We start from the raw sequence: 19,740 nt of genomic DNA on the forward strand, positions 1-19,740 counted from the left end.
TATACTTCTAATTAAACGTGCAGACGACGCGCTTTTGTACATTACATTGACTTAATTGTTCTTGACAGCCAAAAACTTTTATAATTCTGTAACTTATATGACACAATACACCAACATATTATTATACATTTATAGTAAACCTCTAAGTACTTTGTTTCTACACATATATGATATACTTATTATAAAAATTATATTATTTTACGTTTAATGTAACGAATAAAACAATATATCATAATTATTATTTCAAGTTTTACATTTTATAACGAGCCAAAAATAAAATACATTTTGTCATATTCCGCTAAATTATTCATAATTCATTTTGTTTTAAAGCTTTCAAATAGAATATCTTCATAGACCTGTTTGAATATTATATTTATTGAAATAATGTTACAGAATTCGTTTGCCCTTCCCCCTCCATTCTCACACTGAAAGTTTTGAAAAATATACTATAGACTCAATGTCTTAATACGTTAAGCGAAAACATTTGTACGGTTAACTTAGAACCTATAAATGAGTCTATTATTAAGCATAATATAATATATGAGTGAGAGATAAAGGCTGTAGAGATAATATAAAGATAGTGGTTTAATCGAACGGTGATAGACAGTGAAATTGAGAGCATACGCTTATGATTAACTGTCTGTTTGTGGTATTAATTGTTAACCAATCGCGTTGTGTTATGATTGGTTCGCAGTTGTGAAGCAACCGAAAGTGTCGGTGGTGCGAAACACAACTGGACAGTCTGTCCGGGACAACCGGCAGCATCAGTCGCGTCCCGTCAGGCCCACCGTTCCTGGGAGACTCGAGGCCTCAGGTGGGCAATCGCGTACGACTTTTTATAAAGCACATTTGTTTTCTTTTTATTTCATTTTTTGCACACATTTATTATGCTAGTTGTTTTGTATTTATAATTTTTTTTTTTTTGTAACTCACTCGCAATTTATTTAACTTTTGAACACGCGTTGATTACATTTTGTTTTGACAATATATATACACAGGTGTTACTTACTATTATTTATTTGGTTTGTACACAGATGTTGCTATCGTATTTTTCCTTCTCGAACACGATAAATACTCATCGATTGTCACTAATAATTTACAGTATAAGCTGGAAGATGACGATTACAACTGGATTATTTTTCCTTAATATCTAAAAAAATCTAAAAACCTAGTTTAGTATAACTGCCGACGAAGTACTAATAATGCATTAGCCATTAGGTATAGGTCCAATAATCATGCATTCATTAATGATTCGTGTTTTAAACAATCTGTGTATTAACCAATTATATTCATATTGGTTTTTGATAAGATCAAGATGAATATAATGATAAATCAAAAAACAAATTAGGTAATTAATACACTATTTTGTTTAAAAAATATATTACGTTAGAAACACATAAAATCGAAATTAAATAAAACAATTTTGAAAAAATTTGAGGTGAAAATGTATTTTCTCTTCTATCTTTAATGTGGCTACAACGAAAAAACACAAGAACAAAAAAAGTAATAATAATAATAATGACACTAAAGAATCGTCTACATGACCCGCTTTTATTCCCTTACATCAGTTGTGCTTGGAATAAAATTTAATTTTTAATACACACACACACACCCTAGACTGATGATTATGTTCAAATATATTAACTTAAAAATGAAAAGAATCGTGACGATTTCGATGTATATATATTTTAAACCGAATAAAATAAACATGTTGATAGGTAGGGACGTAGGTTTATCGTATGTACTAGTTGTTTGATTGTTTGCATTTTAATTTCAGAAAAGGAAATAACTGTGTGTGCATGTCTGCAGAAGACGAGAATATTTTGTTACCTCAATATACGAGAATGTAGTATACCATAGTATTTTTTATAAGTAAAACATTTCTAATCAGTGAATCACAATATGAAATTGCTTGCTGATTTTTATTTTTCATGCGTAAATTATATTAAAACCAGATGGGAATAAAACCATGTATTCGTGGTGGGTTGAAAACTAAAATTACGGACTGTAATAAAAAAAAAAAAAAGGCAAACTTACTTAATAATATAATAATATCTATTTAATTACTTTCCGCGTTAAATTTTTAAACATTTTATAAAACTTTTTCAGTACATCCTATATATTTTATTATAATATGTTAAGTTTTTGTATTGCTTTGCGAATACCATTAATAAACCATTGCACTGCAGGTTATGGTATGCGATTTTGAACATGACATCCATTGTACGCGTTTTGACTTGGTCTGTTGGTTTGAATCATATCCGCTTTGAGTTTGTTTTAATATAAAATTCTCACCTACAGAGATTTATAAAATACTAAAGCAGTTTGAAAGTTGAAATCGTTTTTGTTTTAGTTTTATTTTAAATACGTTGTTGCGTGTCCCGTTGAAATTGTGTAAATCCATTTCGAAATGCCTCTCGGCACTTCGGCAGCATCATTAACGGACCAACATTTTTATTATTTATTTTTGTCACACATTTTATTTTGTTTTACACTATTGTTACTATTCTATTTTTTCATATTTTTATATGACATATTTTGTTCATCGCAATATTGTTGTACTGTCAACCACCGTAAATATTTGCTCATTGGTTTCACTAAACCCGATATGACTCGGGCCTTTAGAACCAACAAATCTCATTTCTACGCCACCGATGTTGCTATTATTTTTATGTTTTTGTTTTCCAGGCAATTGGGGGCCTAGCAGATACAGCCGGTCTCAAATCGTAATAACCGTGGTTGGTGTGGTCACGTGTCTCACGTCCTCGCATCACATACCATCATGAACGGCTCAACATCCTTATAATTTAATATAATCATAACATTATTATTATACTTTATACTACAATAATAGCTGAATTTTTGTTTTGTTTTGTTGTATAAATTTTAATATATTATATTATTAATAAAATTATGAATTGTAAGTTAAGTATGTTACGAAATTCAACAAATATTATCGTTGTGAATAATTGAATAATTAATAACATAAAATGCTTGATATTATCGAAATGCTATAATAGAAAATAATTTTAGTTACTGCTGCGATATTTCGTTGAGAAGGTATTTTAGTCACTATAGAAAGTATTGTGTTTTAGAACTCATTGTTCAAGAATCAAATATCATCATAATATTATGTGTCTATCTAATAAAACAGTTACCTACATATTTATTTTAAAACCTATCATTTTAATTTGCACTTTATTTGCGTAGTGGCATGTGTTTACACTAATTGTGTTTCATTAAAAAAATTTTCAAAAAATAATCAAATATCAAAAGTATAAATCCTCTAAGTATATATACAGTATTATAGGTAGAATATATCCTTAAAACAAAAAAAAAACAGAGTAATTTATTAACTCTAATGAATTAAGTTTTTGGTGGTTGTGATAATTATCTGTAATATATATCTATATAGTAGGTATGCAATAATAATCTCCAACTTTGCTTCAAGATACAACCGTGCTTTCAAGTTGAACAGTTTACATGAAACAAAAATGAATCATCTTGATGTTTCTTATGATTTCGAGGGTAAAAAATGATAATGTTTGTTGGATAACCCCATAAAAATGTTTATACATTTTGAATGGCGAAAGAACCATGTGTATAAATAGGAAATTTTTTAACTATGTATAAATAATAGGTATCTCAAGTGGAAAAAAAGTCATATCGCCGTTCTATATGACCTATACAATAGATTCAACAGAAGAAAAAACACGCATAGGTAAGTTCTTGCGCATTTTTAAATTACTTATATGTTATATTACTGCTTTTACTACATTGAATACATAAACAGAGTAATTTTAAAATCCTTTGGAAAACTTGAGCTTAATAAAGAAATTGGATACGACAAAAGGGGCAGGTAATCATTAGTGTATTTACATAATATAGAATGTTTGGCCAATTTGTAAACGATGTACATTATATTAGAACCTTTTTTGAACAATACAAATATCGGTAAAATTGGTTAAAAGTAACATACTCTGCAAATGTAAACTCTATTATACCAATATGATTCTACAAACCATTTTATACGATATTATTAATATATATCTCCTATTCTCGCCACACATATTAACGTTTTCTCAGTTTAATGCTTTTTTTTATGTTTTTCAGTAAATTCCTATTTGTTGACAAAGATGACACATGACGTGACAATATTATATAAAAAAAAACACAGTTAAAAATAGCAATATAATATTTTAAAGTGACACGTTGCGAGCACTAAAAAAAATGTAAATAAAAACAGAGGGTACGTATGTATTAATAATGTATTTAGCTATAATATATGCTCTTGGAAATTCGTATGGTTAGGGTACTCTTTATTTTTATGCTCAGTCGCAATGCAAGAAACGCATAAACAGAATATTTTTTAAGTCGCTTATAATTTGTGGACATAATAACGCACCAGCAGCTAGTGATGCTTAATAATCATCATTTAAATTGTTTACCTGTGAAATTGAATGAGAATATTTTTAGCGTTAAATTAAAACATACCTTTCGGGACATTCGCACAACGAACATCATTCATTTATCTTTACTGTTCTGAGTACAATAGTATTCATACGCCAATGATAATTATTACTGGAATTTTAAAATTTCAAAAAAATGCCTGTTGTGCCAACTCTCTGAATGTACCCAACCACCCAAACGTAGATTATGGCAATGTTTGCATTCAAACAATGTGTACTGTCGGCTATAATATACATGCTCGCATCATTTTCCAGTTCGAGTTACCTAAATATACGTAATTATAATACACATGTTTACACTAAACACTCAAAATGTATAAAATAATTTACTTTGTTGTATATTGGCAGATGAAACCAATACAACAGAAATTTGAATACATAATTCGTTTCAAGTCACTTCAAACTTCACTGATGTCGTACTGCTAAAACAGACAAGCACTCTGTTAATAACGTGATTTGAAATTCTCAAATTACATGTCGTTCGATACACAATAAATTAATAGTAGACAAACCAAATATCTATTATTATAGTTGAAAAACTATCAATACGTGTGACAATGTAGGTACCATATTATATTGAAAACGATTTAAAATTATGTTTATCCCTCTCAAATTGTTATTGACATATTTCGGAATAGTAATAAGCTTGGAAAACTTCACACAACACGTCTCTATAATGGTAACACAACATTTTCAGAGGTAATTGTTCAACTTTGATAGTCGTTATCGATAAAATTATACAAATCTATTATTTTGATACAATATAGTATATACTATGACACAGGCAAAAATATTCAATTAAAAAAAATATTATACCATTATTAATAGTTAGATAATCTTTTGAGATTCTTTCACCTTTCCTGGATTACGTTAGTCGGTCAGTAGATCCACCTAGTTATTTTATATGCGCTTTATAAGATAATGGCCATATTATGTTTTAATTCGTCGTCCATCGTTTTAAACTAATTATCATATTATATTTTAAACAATATTCGTCAATTTATAATGTATAACATCACAATATATGCCATAAAAATAATGTTCATGCTTAACTCTATAGGTAAGGTTTTTATTTTTTTTTTTTTTTAATAAGTTATATACAATTTGTAAATGATTGATTTGTACAATAAGCATATGATCGGTTAGTTTAAGTTAGCAAGAATCATGTAATAAAAATAAGCTATCCATCAATGACACACATTATGCATGGTATTATTTAGAAATTAATTTGGATTTGTTATTTCTCTATACCATTTGCAAGCAAATAATCCAACTAGATTTCCGGGAACGTTATTTGAGTTAATATCTCTATAGTTGAAGTTTGAGTGGTTGGCTCATCGAAATCCTTTACAAAATATGGACCTAATTTTAGATATAGTATTCATGCATAGATTGAATTGTCTAGGGTGATCGGTAACATAAAAAGCTGCACCCGTTATCGTTATCAGATAAAATACACGTAGTTGATTCGAATGCTGAGACTGTTTTTAAAGTTTGATTATTTGACTGCTTCTCAAATTTGGATGCCATAAGACAAAATATTCATTAACGACGTTTCGCATAAAATTAATTAATTTTTAAGATTGATATTTTATTTTTATTTAATAGAAACTAAAGGTTTCGTCATTGGTTGAACAATAGTCATTTTGCTAAATATGATCAGCCCAGTTAAGTAGTTTATCTAAAAACATATTAACCATGTAAAGGAACGTTTAATGCGATAAAACTTAGGTAATACAGTAAAAAAAATTCATGTTTTCAATTTTAAATGATTAGTCCTCAACCTGGTCGTAAAAGCACAAATTTTATGAAAAAATGTCTGATGATCAATGCGAAGATAAAAACATAAATATTTGTTTGGTGATAATAAACTAACTGCGTTACACTAGAATGTTGAATTTATACGTAAACTATTATTTATTAAAATTGAAACTACATTAATTTTGTTTTAATATTTGGATTTCTCATTTTAACTTATTAAATTAACATTAATTATTATTTACGACATGTGCTTGAAAATAACCATTGCGTATTTCAATAAATACAGTTTCAGTAACTTCAATTATATTTAAAAATATTTAACACTACGTAAAATATTATATCTGAACATTTAGCTCTAATCAACGTTCTCAGCTAACTCGAGTTTGCAGAATAATTATAATATATATGTAATCTTTAACAGTTCCTAGAAAATGTGTAATTTATTTACTTTATCTGCATTTTTTTTTAATAGTTATATTAAACTTAATCACTAATTTACATTAATTATGCGGAACATCATGATAAATATTGATTATTGTTAAAAAAATTTGTTTATTGTAATACAATATATTATTCATCAAAAACAGATAAATTCCTTTTTTTAATTATTAATAACTAAATATTATTAATTGAAATTATATTTAATATTAATTTCTAAATCGAATTAAGTTATTCATTTATTCATTTATTTGATGGCAGTTACAGTGGATATAATTTCATCAATTTTGGAATCCATGAAAACATCAGTTATTTAATATTAATCTGATGTAATAATATCGTTATAATATTTTTAAAATTAAAAAAAAAAACACCGAGTATGTATAAAAACAAGGCATTAAGAATAATATCTCAAAATTTTTATGTTTAATATAATCTGAAACTGTAATTTTACAAGAGGGTTTCTATAAAAATATTATTATTCAAATATGGAAAATAAAAAAAATATGTATGTTTGATATTTAATTATTTACTTTTATAAGATCTTTGTAATAAAATAATCCTGTTTCTTTAAAATACATATTATTATGAATGCGTTTCAATCATTTTATTAAGTAGTTTTTTTTTCAATAATGTTAAATAATTAATTGATGAAAGTTATAATTTTGGTGATTTTTCTCATAACTACTATGTTATACATTATAATTATCATATAATATATATAAAATAGTTTATAATAGTATATTATATATTTGTTTTTTTTTTAGTAGGTATATACAAATAACTAAATATTTGGCAATAAAAAAAATAAGATTATAAATCATGTAGGTATTCGTCTACTTAAATATTCAATTAGTTAATACACAATTAAAAATTATATGAAATACGTAGATACTTCAAATTGGCCTACAAAATAAAAAAATATATTATTTTTTGAATATTATAAAATTATATAAAGGTTAAAAGTTAAAATACCTCGTAGTGATTTAATAGGATAATTATTGTTTATTTAATATTGTAAATAGTTGCATAGTTTTCCTCATTTTAAACTTAGTGTGAGTATAAAAACACACGACACTACGGGTTTTTAACAGATTTTTTTATTGAAATTATATACATGTTATTTGGAAATGAAACTAATTTTTAGCTATTATTACATTTCAGTTGTGTTTTATATGTTATCATATATTTTATTGTGCCATAAAAATACGTATAGACAATTCTTATATTTCAAATTGTATAAAAAGTTATCGTAGGTACTTTCTACTTTTAGAATATTTTTATAAAAACCCATTGTAATTTATGTAAGTATATTATGTTTAGTTAAATGTAGTTTCATTATGTGGTAATAAATAATACCAATGAGTGATAGGTTATTTAAACCAATCTAGTATCTTCGGTATGGATTCAGTTTTGAAGTAATCAAATTCACATCACCAGTGGTGTATTGAAGAAAATATATTTTATTCTTACTAAAATACTAAGGGGTGGTCAAAACCTCAGAATATTTTAAGATTCGTACACCAAATTCTACAATTTTCCATTTATAGCAATATTTTTAAGAAAACGGAATTAAGGGCAGTAATTATAAATATTTGATAGAAGTGATTTCATGTCTAAAGTTTACCACATAACTGAGTGTCGCATTTATAATTTATTCATATAAAATATTATAAGGTTCATACTATTTTTAATTGGATTACAAGACTTTACTATAACATATATATATACCTCATTCTATAACATTAAATTATAGTTAATTGTTTCGAATCCGATTTTCCACAATGACTAAAAAACGTGAAACATTGAAAAAACCAATTCATCTTGGAGCTCTGCTACCATTACGATTTTCTACAAAACAGTAATTCAAAAATTATATTATTTTGAAGAAAAAAATATATTTTAAAACCACTGGGGTTTTTTTAATCGATTTAATTGAACAACTCTTGGCCGAGTGACTATATGAACTGAACGGGCTATTATAAATATGGAAACGTTTGACTCGGTGAATCGTTTCGGAAAAAATTTATCTGACGTTCTTCATATATAAATGTAAATTTTAATCAGTTAGATTAGTCTTAATCGAGTATAATTCATCGACACACACTACTTATACAATGATCTATATAAGTGTAAATCAACATGCCAATCACAATATATTGTGTGTGTGTTAATTATCGTCCCTTTTTATTCACAATTTTGTTTTTTTAATTTGAAATGATTTTATTTCTATAAAATAATGTATTTTATGTATTTAACATAATGATAATATCTGCTACGTCTTTATAGATTCCAAATGAAGACTAAGATTACTTTTATTCTAGTTAGCCTAATTATTGCTTTTATATTTCGATTTAAACTTTTTGTCGTTTTTGAAACAGTAGCCCAAAGAGTTTTGCATATCATATTATATACATATACATTTTAAAAATTGAACAAGAACTATACATTAAAATTTTAAATATACCCACACTGTAATTTTCTAGTAAAATTTTAGACAAAATTAAAAACACTGTTGTAGAAAGGAATGTGTAAGCAATATGTGGCCGTTTTAAAACAAATTTATATATTGACTATTTACATGAACCGTTGGATAAACTTATTCGGATTTTTTTTTTCGAATGAGGCTTACCATCGTCCATCGCATCACTAAATTTCAGGATGAAAATACACTTCTCCTAATCATCTTTTTTAACTTTGAAAACTTGTAAAACGCTACATGAGTATAACTAATAATGCTGTATAAATAATATCATCATAGGTATAATATACAGATACACACTACACATATATATTATTATATGAATTAAAATTTGAAAGATTCTAATATCGTTGTATTCAAAAATGTAATTTCACTGTCTGTTGCTCCCAAAATCGATTGTACATAAAATGTAAGATCCCACGCATACACTCTATATGATTTAAGGCTAAAGCATGTTCTAGTTTTTTTTTATTATTATTATTATTGATCTGAAATATACATCGACAACTAGGCCATTAGTACACGAATATTTTTTGATTACATTGTTAGTATTTTAGTATTTACATGATTACATTAAATTAAATTGTACAATTCTGTTTTTCTTAAGAATAAAATTAAGCTTGTTCTAGTTTTATTCAGGTATCGTTATAATATTATGTTTATTATGGTTTTTTTTATCGTAAATATATATATTCTTCGGAACACCGAGGACGTTTCGAGTGTAAATATTATATTATAATTTACAACGTAACATTATTGTATCCACTATAACATATTATTATTATTATTATTATATAACTATAATATAAACAAATTGTAAAATAAAACAAAATTCTATCGAATGTGTATTTTATATTATTATACAAAGTACATCAAACACAAACTTTCTTTTTATAATCCAACCTAATTCATTCTATACAGCACACTGCACATAATAAATGTATATAAATAGATAGAAAGAAAGAGGCCTTGCAGTGAATCCCGCCGGCAAGAGATGAGCAAAAGCAAGCCACCAAAGTGACAATAGTAATAATTGGAATATGGCAAAAACGGAGAAAAATAAATCTCACTCACGTTATTCATAGTATATATATTACATATATTACGGTTTATATTGTATATATTAGGTATGTCTCGGCATCTGCGGTCTGCAGCATATATAGAACAACCGATATGGATTGCGTTTGCTGTGTTACCTGGTCATTTATCGACAACCCAAATAAATATTCAGTGGCTGTGACGTTTTAACATCGAGATGGATGTTTTCATTCACGGCTAACATTAATTATTTTGTTCGCAAAATATTATAAAAGCACTGACAACATGACTCGTGTAATTTAAGTATCCATCATCATATTATACACATTGACGCCGAACTATTATTAATACACTTATCTGCACCCCCATCGCCAATTCAAGACACTATACATCCTTCCTCTTACACTACATTCTGACATAATATTATACTAGTGTAGCGTCCCAGCATACAGGAGGGCGAACGACTTGTGTTGAGGTAGATGGGTTGAGTGAAATCAGTATAACAACTTGACTTGTGATTAATTTATTATATATTTATTTGCTTGCGATGTAAATAAAACACTATATACCTAACCGTACTTCGTTCTCGAACGTCACGCCAAGAATTACAAGATCCAACGCAACGCCAATGCAGTCATGGTTTCAGTCGGCCGTCTTAATAATCCTGCTTTCATACTCAAAGAAGATCCAACAACGGCAGATCACACCTACGCGGTCAACTCCGACATCGAAAAAGAAAAAAATTACGTACGTTTTTCCTTTTACCCTCGGGGGGAGTAGAGTGTGGCTACCACAACGTCATAACACAAAATAGATTTTATTTAAATTTAATCTATTCTGTGTTTATAACGTTATTGTGGTAGGCGGAAAAAAAGGCCACGGTAAAAAAGCACAAAAAAATAAACACACTAAGGAAAAAAAGTCCAGAAATATAAATATAAATGTGAACACTTATACGCCGTTTTACTATTTTATCCTTATAGGTAATTTTTTGTTTTTTACTTTTTTGAATGACAACATAGAGTTTTAATTTCATTATAAATTCATTATTTAATATCATATTACACTATACCCAATAAAATATTTATACTATAATTATTGTTATATTATTTTTACAGTCGACTGACCGGCTGTGACTATTATCAGTGGCGCCGAAGTGTTTAAAAAATATTATGACATCGTACATTCAGAGGCCCCTCTGGGGCCTGTCCCCACCCTAATTTTTTCACAACCTAATCACAACCAGGCCACAGTACCTCTGGGGGGCCCCCCCAGCTATAAAATCTACTATGACATATGTCATTGATAAATTAGGTGATCGGCGCCACTGACTACTATTATTATTATATGACTTTATTTTGTACCTACTATTTTTGTATTTGAGTATCCGTAATCCGTATATAAAATTGCCTATATTTGTTATACTTTTTTTCCGTTGCGTTTTTTTTCTGGGCTTTTTTTCCGCGATTCCGTAATTGTATAACGTACCTGCGTCGCAAAACCCCCGCTATCAGCCGCCGCAACGCCACCTACCGACGGGACCGAAGACGATAAGCATACGCAGACGCCAGACAGTTACTATGTAGTAGACACCTTAGATCATATTATATGACTATATGTATATCCTCTATATATTATGATCTAAGGCAGACACGCAGTGCACTCGGTGCAGTCAGTGCACTCAGTGCACCATAGATAATAATATATAGAGGATATTATCTATGCAGTGCACCTTCACTTCTTCGTACGATCACAGTTTATATAATCTGTGGTACGACCATCGTCACATTCGTCACGCGTTCAGTGCCACGTATCGATAAAATCGTTTTGTTATTACTTATAGTTGTATTTTGAAAAATATATATATATAATATTCTGTTCAACCATTTATTCGTGTTACTGTTTAAATACCGACGCCCTTTCAGGCACACATAATTTTGTTTTATTTGTGGCAACTCGAACATTTTGGTCCCGTGACGATATACCGTCGTCAATTAGACACCAAAATATTATATATTAAAGCAAGCTTAATTACCCGCCTACTTATTATTACTCGGTTATTTATATTTTATTATTTTCATTTATATACACAAATTCTTGAAATGTTCAAAATTCAGACATTTTTCATTTAAATTACCATACTTACTTCATTAAAAAACAAAAAAGTAAAACAAAACTTGAAATAACGATATTTAGGTAAATAATTCGGTAACAACTGTTAGCAAAACTACTTAAATGCGTATAAATCGGCGTCTGACGAACAGGTCCAGTGGCGCAATCGGTTAGCGCACGGTACTTATATGACAGTTGTTCGTGAGCGATGCCGGGGTTGTGAGTTCGAGCCTCACCTGGACCATAATATTTTTGCACCTTTTTCCACCATTAGTAACTTACTGTTCCTTTGTTTCTTTACTCAAAAGTCCCCAACTCACCATTAGGAACAACACTACACTATAATATATTATTATTTCTTATTACTGCCACCGTCTATTATTGTTATTGCCATTAATATTTATTATTTACCTATTGATATAAATCAACATTATTATATTTTTCATTCATTTTGAAATTCAAATAATTTTTTCAATATTTAGTGTTTCCAAAGTTTACTGTATTTATAATAACTGATGATTACATTTTTTATTCCTAAATATACCAAGATAGTAGTAATAATTTCGAAATGCAAAAATTAAGAAAACTAACAAATATTTTTTTCAAAATATCAGATTTGTATACAAAAATTCCAAATAACAACCTCTTAAAATTTTTTTTTTTAAAAGGCTGGGGTGGGATATATCCCATATCCCCTCCATAATTACGCACTGGTAATATCAATGAGATCAATAGTAGACACACAGGATTTTAGTTTGGTTAGAGTTTTACCTGAGACTAATCACAGACCTGTGGGAGGCAAATTCACCAACATTTACATTATTTTTTGCTAAACAGTTTATATATAATATGTTAAAACAAGTATTAGAGTTAATCTCAAATTGGGTCCATGGTTAGATTATTTAATCTAGTCATCTATAAATCCTTTAAAGTTTAAAGGATATAATAATAAATGAGGTAATAGTTGATGATATGATTATGGCAGAAATTTATCAGCCAAAAAAAAGGTAATACTATGACTTTTGATGTTATATTGTCGCTTTACAATTTATTTTATATTTTTTAAAAATTAATAGCAATTAATCTGCACTATGTATTGATTATGGTGGTAAATTAGTAGAAGTGAGAAATTTCAAGGGGATGGGAGGTTAGATATTTAGAACCTACAAATCTTGAATCCTGCCCCCGTAGTATATGTAACTAGTAAAGACTCACAAAATATGTAAAATATAATATTTTATCTTTTAAGTAATAAGTATTGTTATGCTTACAAATTATTTTTTTTTCCTTTCACTGTTCTTAACAAAACAAAAAATAATAATTAAATATGTACATTGTGTACTGTACACCCATTAGCTATGCATTTCAAATTCAGTGTTATTTAGTGTATTAATAATAAATATTTTTATTATAATTGTTATTTATAAACAATTTATCATGTTATAAAAAGGAAAAATTATTATTCAAATCTGTCATTATTTAATTAAGTTACCCATACACATAGCACATCATAACATACTTATTTATGTGTGATTATTTGACTAAGTATTTTTTGATTATATATAAAGCAAAATGTAATTTTTGTTTTTAAACTTTTTTTGTAATGTATGTTTTTTTTTATATTAGGCTTCATAATTTATTTACCCGTGTACAAAATACAATACATAGTTATGATAATCGTACATTCACATAATTATAATTTACATTTAGCCATACAGTTAAGGTAACAATTCATTTTTTCTTTTACGTTAGACAATACCAGTTGGTTTTAAATTTGGCGGATTGCTTGGAGTATTATTTAAACTTGACATTGTTTCTCTCACCTGGAAATTATAAACAATATTAATACCATAATTGTATACAATTGATGAATAGAATAATATATTTTACAAACATGCAATTCAAATTACTGAGTTAAGAAATCAAAAGTTATATTATAACATAATAAATTCAAAGTAAATAAAATAAATTTCTTAAAATTTTTGAGATGATGTCAAAACCACATACTATATTGTTTCTATTGTAAGAAAAAATGCACAACTTAACAAAATGTACATTCCAAATAATCTATTTTAATACCAATATTTATTTTAAAAGTAATTGAGTAAAATTATTAGCGTGGATGTATAATTTGATATTTTATACGTTTGGAAATTAGAGATAACACATGATGGTGTGTTGTTTCTTTTAAACAAAATTATTTGTCATGGTAAAATTTTAAATACGTCACAAATGTTTAAATTGTTATTTTATTACAAACTAAAAATACATGTCACTAGAAACTATGTCGTGATAAGAATTATAGAGATCATTTTCTGCAAAAATATTGAACAATCTATAGTTTTTATTTAGCTATATTAATGAAAAAAAAAAAATGTTTTATCATCTAATGTTTTATAAGAGTTTATTAGGCCAAATATATTAATTACTATAAAATATGTATGCATAACAAAATAAGATATAGGTTCCCAAATTGTTTACAGTATGGCCCATTTTGAAAAATAAATAAATTTTGTCGACTTTCAATATACAAATAATGAGCTTTTTTTTGTTTCATTGTTATTTCTCACTTTTTGATAACTTACGATTTGAAAATGTTGTGATTTCAAGTCACTAGTATATTTATAATTATCACATATTATGATCAAATCAATGATAATCAGTGAACAATATAGTAACATGGAAAATACTGTATCACTGTATTTTATACTTCTATTTACACTTTACTTAAGTACTTTATCATTAGATATATTAATTTTAATATTTCGTTGTATAAAATAATATATAAATAGTTTAAAAATTAATGTGACCAACCAAAAATATAATCATGAGCCAACGTGTGGTAGCCTCTTAAATATTATATAAATTATTTTAATAAAACAAAACTTGGGGTTATGGTAATATGGAAAGTGAAAAAAAAAAAGTTCTTATGAATTTAATTTTATAAATGTTCTTACTTTTCCAATGTTTTGAAAAATAAAACTACTAGCCATTGAAGAAATTCCCAGGTTTTCTTGATTACCTCCTTTGCATTTAATATAACCATACAAATTTGCTATGTTCAAAGTTAACGCTATGCTAACCAATAACTATAAAAAAAAGCAGAAAATATATTACATAATTATTAAATCACAATAACAAACCCACACAATGAAATTTATGTTCTAGTTACCATCCATTTAAAATTTATGCTAAAGAATGATGTGATAAAGAATAAAATCCACATTCCAGTGACGGACCATAGTCCAGCCCAAAATATTCTATATTCACTGGAGTTAACTCGATGCTGCACAGATCCCTGTTGACAAAGGGAACTCATGATATTTTCTGACTATTAGTATACAAAAATTACATCAATATAAAAATGCACATATAGTGAAGATTAGGATGAGTTACAGGATGGATTTGTAATGAGTAATGACATAAATATCAGCATTTAGTATAAAAATATATTATTGTCTTACATCATAACAATATGCAAAACATACAGAAGTTGTTTTCCATACTTTCTTAATAATAAAAGTCTAAGTTAAGTTTAGAACAGTTTCATGAAAAATCAATACATTTAAAATCTGCAATCTGGAAAGTATTACAGCATGTAAATGGTCTAATTTCAACACAAGCCTCACTAAATGGAAACCGATTTTGTAATTTTAAGCATTTATTTATGAAAACTCTCTTACACAATAATGATAAAATATCGTTAGTATTATAGATAGAAGGAACAAACAATTTATCACCTTTCGTGATTCGTAAACCCAATGTGAAACTCCATCATCGTCTACATAATTCCACCACCTCAGACCAACCATAATACGACCTAAAGATCAAAAATAATTATTAAAGTTTGTAGATATCTATAAATTTTTTCAAACAATAAATTGCTCAATATTTTCATTGAAATAATTTTTATATTAATATGTAGCCATATAGATAACTAACCTGTTATGTTTTTCACAATCCAGAAGTCCATGGATAACAATAAAATAATAAGAACAAATATTGTGATAAAGCTATCAGTAAATAATCTTCCAAAAAAATAGATGACAACAGCAGATACTCTGAAGAATAAGTGAAAAAAGGTTACAAATGGATGCCTGAAATAAAATAAATAAAATAGTTAAAAGAGAAAAGTTATTAAACATATATTAACAATATTATGATACATTTAGATATTTGTAGAATTTGGATGCAATTAAAAAATGTATAAACTTATAAACAATTACATTTTAATATATGACTGGCTATAGTAAAATAAAAACTGAGGTATTCAGTATCAAATAATATCAAATAACTAGGTATTGTAAATTAGTGTGATTTTGTTTTATTCAATATACCAAGAGATAACTACTTGTTTAAACTGGACGTAAATTCATTGATACCAAAGTTGGGTTTGCTCCAACACAAGTGACAAACGCACCTATCTAATGTTGAATGGTATCCGACAAAATGTTATATGAAGTTTTATAGTTCTGGCATACTCGGCTGATAGTATAAGACAATAATATTTGGTATTCATTTTTAAATAAATGGGAACAATCAGGAACAATCCAACTACTTTGAAAGTCGCAAAGAATAATACAGTGTGTTATATCATATTCAACTTACGGTAATTGTGTAGAGTTTGCAGCGTTCTCCTCTCCGAAAGGGATAGTATCATCGCTGAGCGGGTCCTGTAGTCATCAGAACAATTATTAGAGTAACCATCAAGCAATACAAGCAATAATAAAACACGTAGGTAGATGATATAATAACGATATTTACTTACCATTTATTAAAGTGGTGGACAAGAGACTGTGTTGTTATTAATGAGCACCTCTAAATTGTGTATAGGCCGCGGGGCTACATAGTATTCAGACAAAGTGATATATTATTCTATATTACAATCGTTTGTAATCATAAAAATAAATCACGCAGATTTTTATTTGGTCTAAAATTCAGGACAGAGTACGACTTAGGTAAATTATTAAATTAAAGAATATTGTCAACTAGTATAAGCATAATAATTCGTACTACACGATATGACGATTGACGTTTCACAATGAAGAACTCACGAATTTGTGATTGTGGATATTATGATACGACTACAATTTTTTTTTATGATAACAATTAAATTGATAAGTAAATTGATAACAGGCAGTTCGCACCACGATTAAAGATATCTTTAATCGTGGTTCGCACACACCTACGAATCGTGGCTCTGCTGCATTAGGTGGAGGGGTGGACCTTTGACTAATCAATTTTTCCAATAACATTGCATGTAGTTATCATAATTCATAATACCTTATGTTATCATAGATATACATATACCTGGTTTGAGGATAAATCGTTATCATTACGCAATTTCATAAAAATTTAAAACTCAAACGCTCAAAACATTTTTCCTATAATGACGATTCAAATTTTCTCTATAGCTATTTGAAGCAAAACTTATGGAAAACTAAGTGTTAAATTTTATAACCTTAGATAAAAATACAAACAATATTATAAATTTTGAACTACAAAATAATTTGCAAATATTCATGGTTTTGACGAATTTTTGTCAATATTTGAACTTCAAATGCTAATAAAAAATTTTTATGAATTTCTAGCTTAAAACAATTTGTGAATTTTTGTGATTATTACGTATTTTGCCAAAATTCAAAATTGTGAATTTCTTTTATTTTTCAACTGCTATTGTAACGATAAATGTTAAGAGCCTTGTATTAAATCTTCAATATTTTCTACCCAAAAAATAAATTTTTATCGATATTAATTTTAAAAAAACTAATAATTATCGAAAATTGCATATACCTATGAATAGTACAACATAAGTCAAAAATTTTTGAAAATTTCATAGCGGATGGAATATACTTATAAAAACATTCGGTGAAAATTTCATGTATCAATGGTCATTTGTTTTAAATTTACATCAAAATCGATTTTGTCGAAAACTGATTGTGCGTAAAATTTCCCGTTTTTCCCTTAATTTTTAGTTTGTTTATCCCGATTATTTAGAAAAATATGTAAGAATTTTTTACTTTTGACCACCAAAGTACCAACTAGATTCACTTTCTGATCGAATAAGGTTCTGAAGTCAAAAATCGAAGCACTTTTACTGCCCCAAAACGAGATGACAGACACAAAAAAAAATTCATAGTTTTGACGAATTTTTATTAATATTTGAACTTCAAATGCTAATAAAAAAAAATTGTGCCTATGTATTCTTATAATTTTTTAATCATCTTAAGGATAACTTATGAGAAACTTTGTATTAAATTTTCAAGTATCTTAATAGGGCCTAAAAAATTTTATCGACACTTCAAAAAAAAAATTTTCAGAAAAATTGAAAATTTCAGTCGTCTATAAATACCTCAGAAAAAGTCGAAATATTTTGAAAATTAAATCATGTAAAGAAAATGCCAATATAAATAACTGGTAAAATTTTTATGTATCTACGACTTATACTTTTTGAATAATAACAAATGTTTAAAATCGTTTGAGGATAAATTGTTATCGTAACACTATTTCGTAAAAATTTAAAATTCAAACGCACTTAAAATTTTTCCTATAACGACGCTTCGAGTTTTCTCTATAGCTATTTGAAGGAAAACTTAGTGTTGTATTTTTAATCCTTAGTTATAAACACAAAAAATTTTATGATTTTTAAACTTCAAAATTACTTGCAAATTTTCGCGTTTTCGACAGATTTCGTAAAAATTTGAACTATAAAGGCTTATAAAAAAAAAATGTGACTAACGATTTTTAATTTTTTTTAGCTACAATTAGAACAACTCATAAGAAACCTTGTATTAAATTTTCAAGTTGTTTTGGTTGTCCAATATTTTTTTATCGACACTTTAAAAAAAATTCTCAAAAAAATCGAAAATTTCAGTGGTCTATGAATAACTTAAAAAAAGTCAAACTTAAACTGTATATAGATAACACTAACATAAACATTTGGTGAAAATTTCAAGTATTTACAGTGATTAGTTTTTGAATTACAACCATATAAAAAGATCGATTTGGTCGAAAACTGATTTTGCGTAAAAATTCCCGTTTTTCTATACATTTTTTTTTTTTGTTTTCTCGATTTTTTTGAAAACTGTTGGAAAATGGAAAGTTTTTACTTTTTACCTCTATAATGCACCAAGGATATTCACTTTTACATCGGAAACCACCCCCAAAGTTTGAAATTGAAGCATTATTTCGACTAGTTATGCCGTACACAGACACACAAAAAAAAACACATCATTGTAAAATCAATACATTCATCACTTGGTTCAGAATCTAAAAAATTCTCATAAAAATTTCAGTGGTCTATAAATAACTCAAATAAAGTCAAAAATTTTTGAAAATTAAACTGTATATAGATAACATTATTGAGTTATTTATTGATCACACTGATCCATTAGAAAGTTTTAATTTGAATTTAACAATAAATCATTTCATACAAAAAAA

General features: G+C 27.2%; 2 protein-coding genes, 1 long non-coding RNA gene and 1 other non-coding gene across 10 annotated transcripts in view; 2 read left to right on the forward strand and 2 right to left on the reverse strand.

Annotated features, from left to right (window-relative positions):
- LOC107164296 (Dpr-interacting protein delta) overlaps positions 1-3,177 on the forward strand; it is a 129,406-nt gene extending 126,229 nt beyond the window's left edge. For 2 of the 4 annotated variants that reach the window (XM_089218841.1, XM_089218842.1), the window contains 2 exons: positions 695-826; positions 2,689-3,177. In XM_089218841.1, the coding sequence (XP_089074967.1) occupies positions 695-826; positions 2,689-2,786 (230 nt within the window). In that variant the 3' untranslated portion in view covers positions 2,787-3,177. The remainder of the gene's footprint in view (positions 1-694; positions 827-2,688) is intronic. The other 2 variants (XM_015512054.2, XM_015512062.2) reach the window with 2 other exon arrangements.
- Positions 3,178-4,177: 1,000 nt separating this feature from the next.
- Positions 4,178-8,749, reverse strand: LOC149058224 (uncharacterized). Of its 2 annotated transcripts, none has more exons than XR_016190160.1 (3): positions 8,400-8,749; positions 4,800-4,888; positions 4,178-4,734 (listed from the first exon to the last, which is right to left on the reverse strand). It is a non-coding gene; the product is annotated as an uncharacterized LOC149058224 (long non-coding RNA). The 2 variants fall into 2 exon arrangements; XR_016190159.1 differs by having other exon boundaries at positions 4,800-4,891.
- A 3,702-nt stretch (positions 8,750-12,451) lies between these two features.
- On the forward strand, positions 12,452-12,544 carry TRNAI-UAU (transfer RNA isoleucine (anticodon UAU)). Its single transcript is given in 2 exon segments — positions 12,452-12,489; positions 12,509-12,544. It is a non-coding gene; the product is annotated as a tRNA-Ile (tRNA).
- Positions 12,545-13,968: 1,424 nt separating this feature from the next.
- LOC107164328 (putative Golgi apparatus membrane protein-like protein CG5021) lies at positions 13,969-17,367 on the reverse strand. Of its 3 annotated transcripts, none has more exons than XM_015512113.2 (7): positions 17,069-17,367; positions 16,909-16,973; positions 16,243-16,397; positions 16,041-16,120; positions 15,473-15,631; positions 15,258-15,389; positions 13,969-14,123 (listed from the first exon to the last, which is right to left on the reverse strand). In XM_015512113.2, the coding sequence occupies exons 1-7, from the start codon at positions 17,069-17,071 to the stop codon at positions 14,049-14,051; spliced, it is 669 nt and encodes a 222-aa protein (XP_015367599.1). In that variant the 5' UTR covers positions 17,072-17,367; the 3' UTR covers positions 13,969-14,048. The 3 variants fall into 3 exon arrangements, with proteins under 3 accessions (XP_015367599.1, XP_015367617.1, XP_015367608.1); XM_015512131.2 differs by having other exon boundaries at positions 15,473-15,586; positions 17,069-17,364; XM_015512122.2 differs by having other exon boundaries at positions 15,473-15,598; positions 17,069-17,363.
- Between the last annotated feature and the right edge of the window lie 2,373 nt (positions 17,368-19,740).

Source organism: Diuraphis noxia, unplaced genomic scaffold (assembly GCF_037042655.1).
Source record: "Diuraphis noxia isolate RWA-SAM2 unplaced genomic scaffold, SU_Dnox_SAM2 contig0002, whole genome shotgun sequence".
Taxonomy (NCBI): Eukaryota; Metazoa; Arthropoda; class Insecta; order Hemiptera; family Aphididae; genus Diuraphis; species Diuraphis noxia.

Bases quoted from the DNA above. Each gene is read 5' to 3' on its own strand.
- LOC107164328 (XM_015512113.2), bottom strand. The intron at 15,390-15,472 runs GTAACTAGAACA...TTTTTTTTATAG, and splicing joins GCATAAATTTTAAATGGATG to TTATTGGTTAGCATAGCGTT. The intron at 14,124-15,257 runs GTAAGAACATTT...TATAATTTCCAG, and splicing joins TTTTTCAAAACATTGGAAAA to GTGAGAGAAACAATGTCAAG.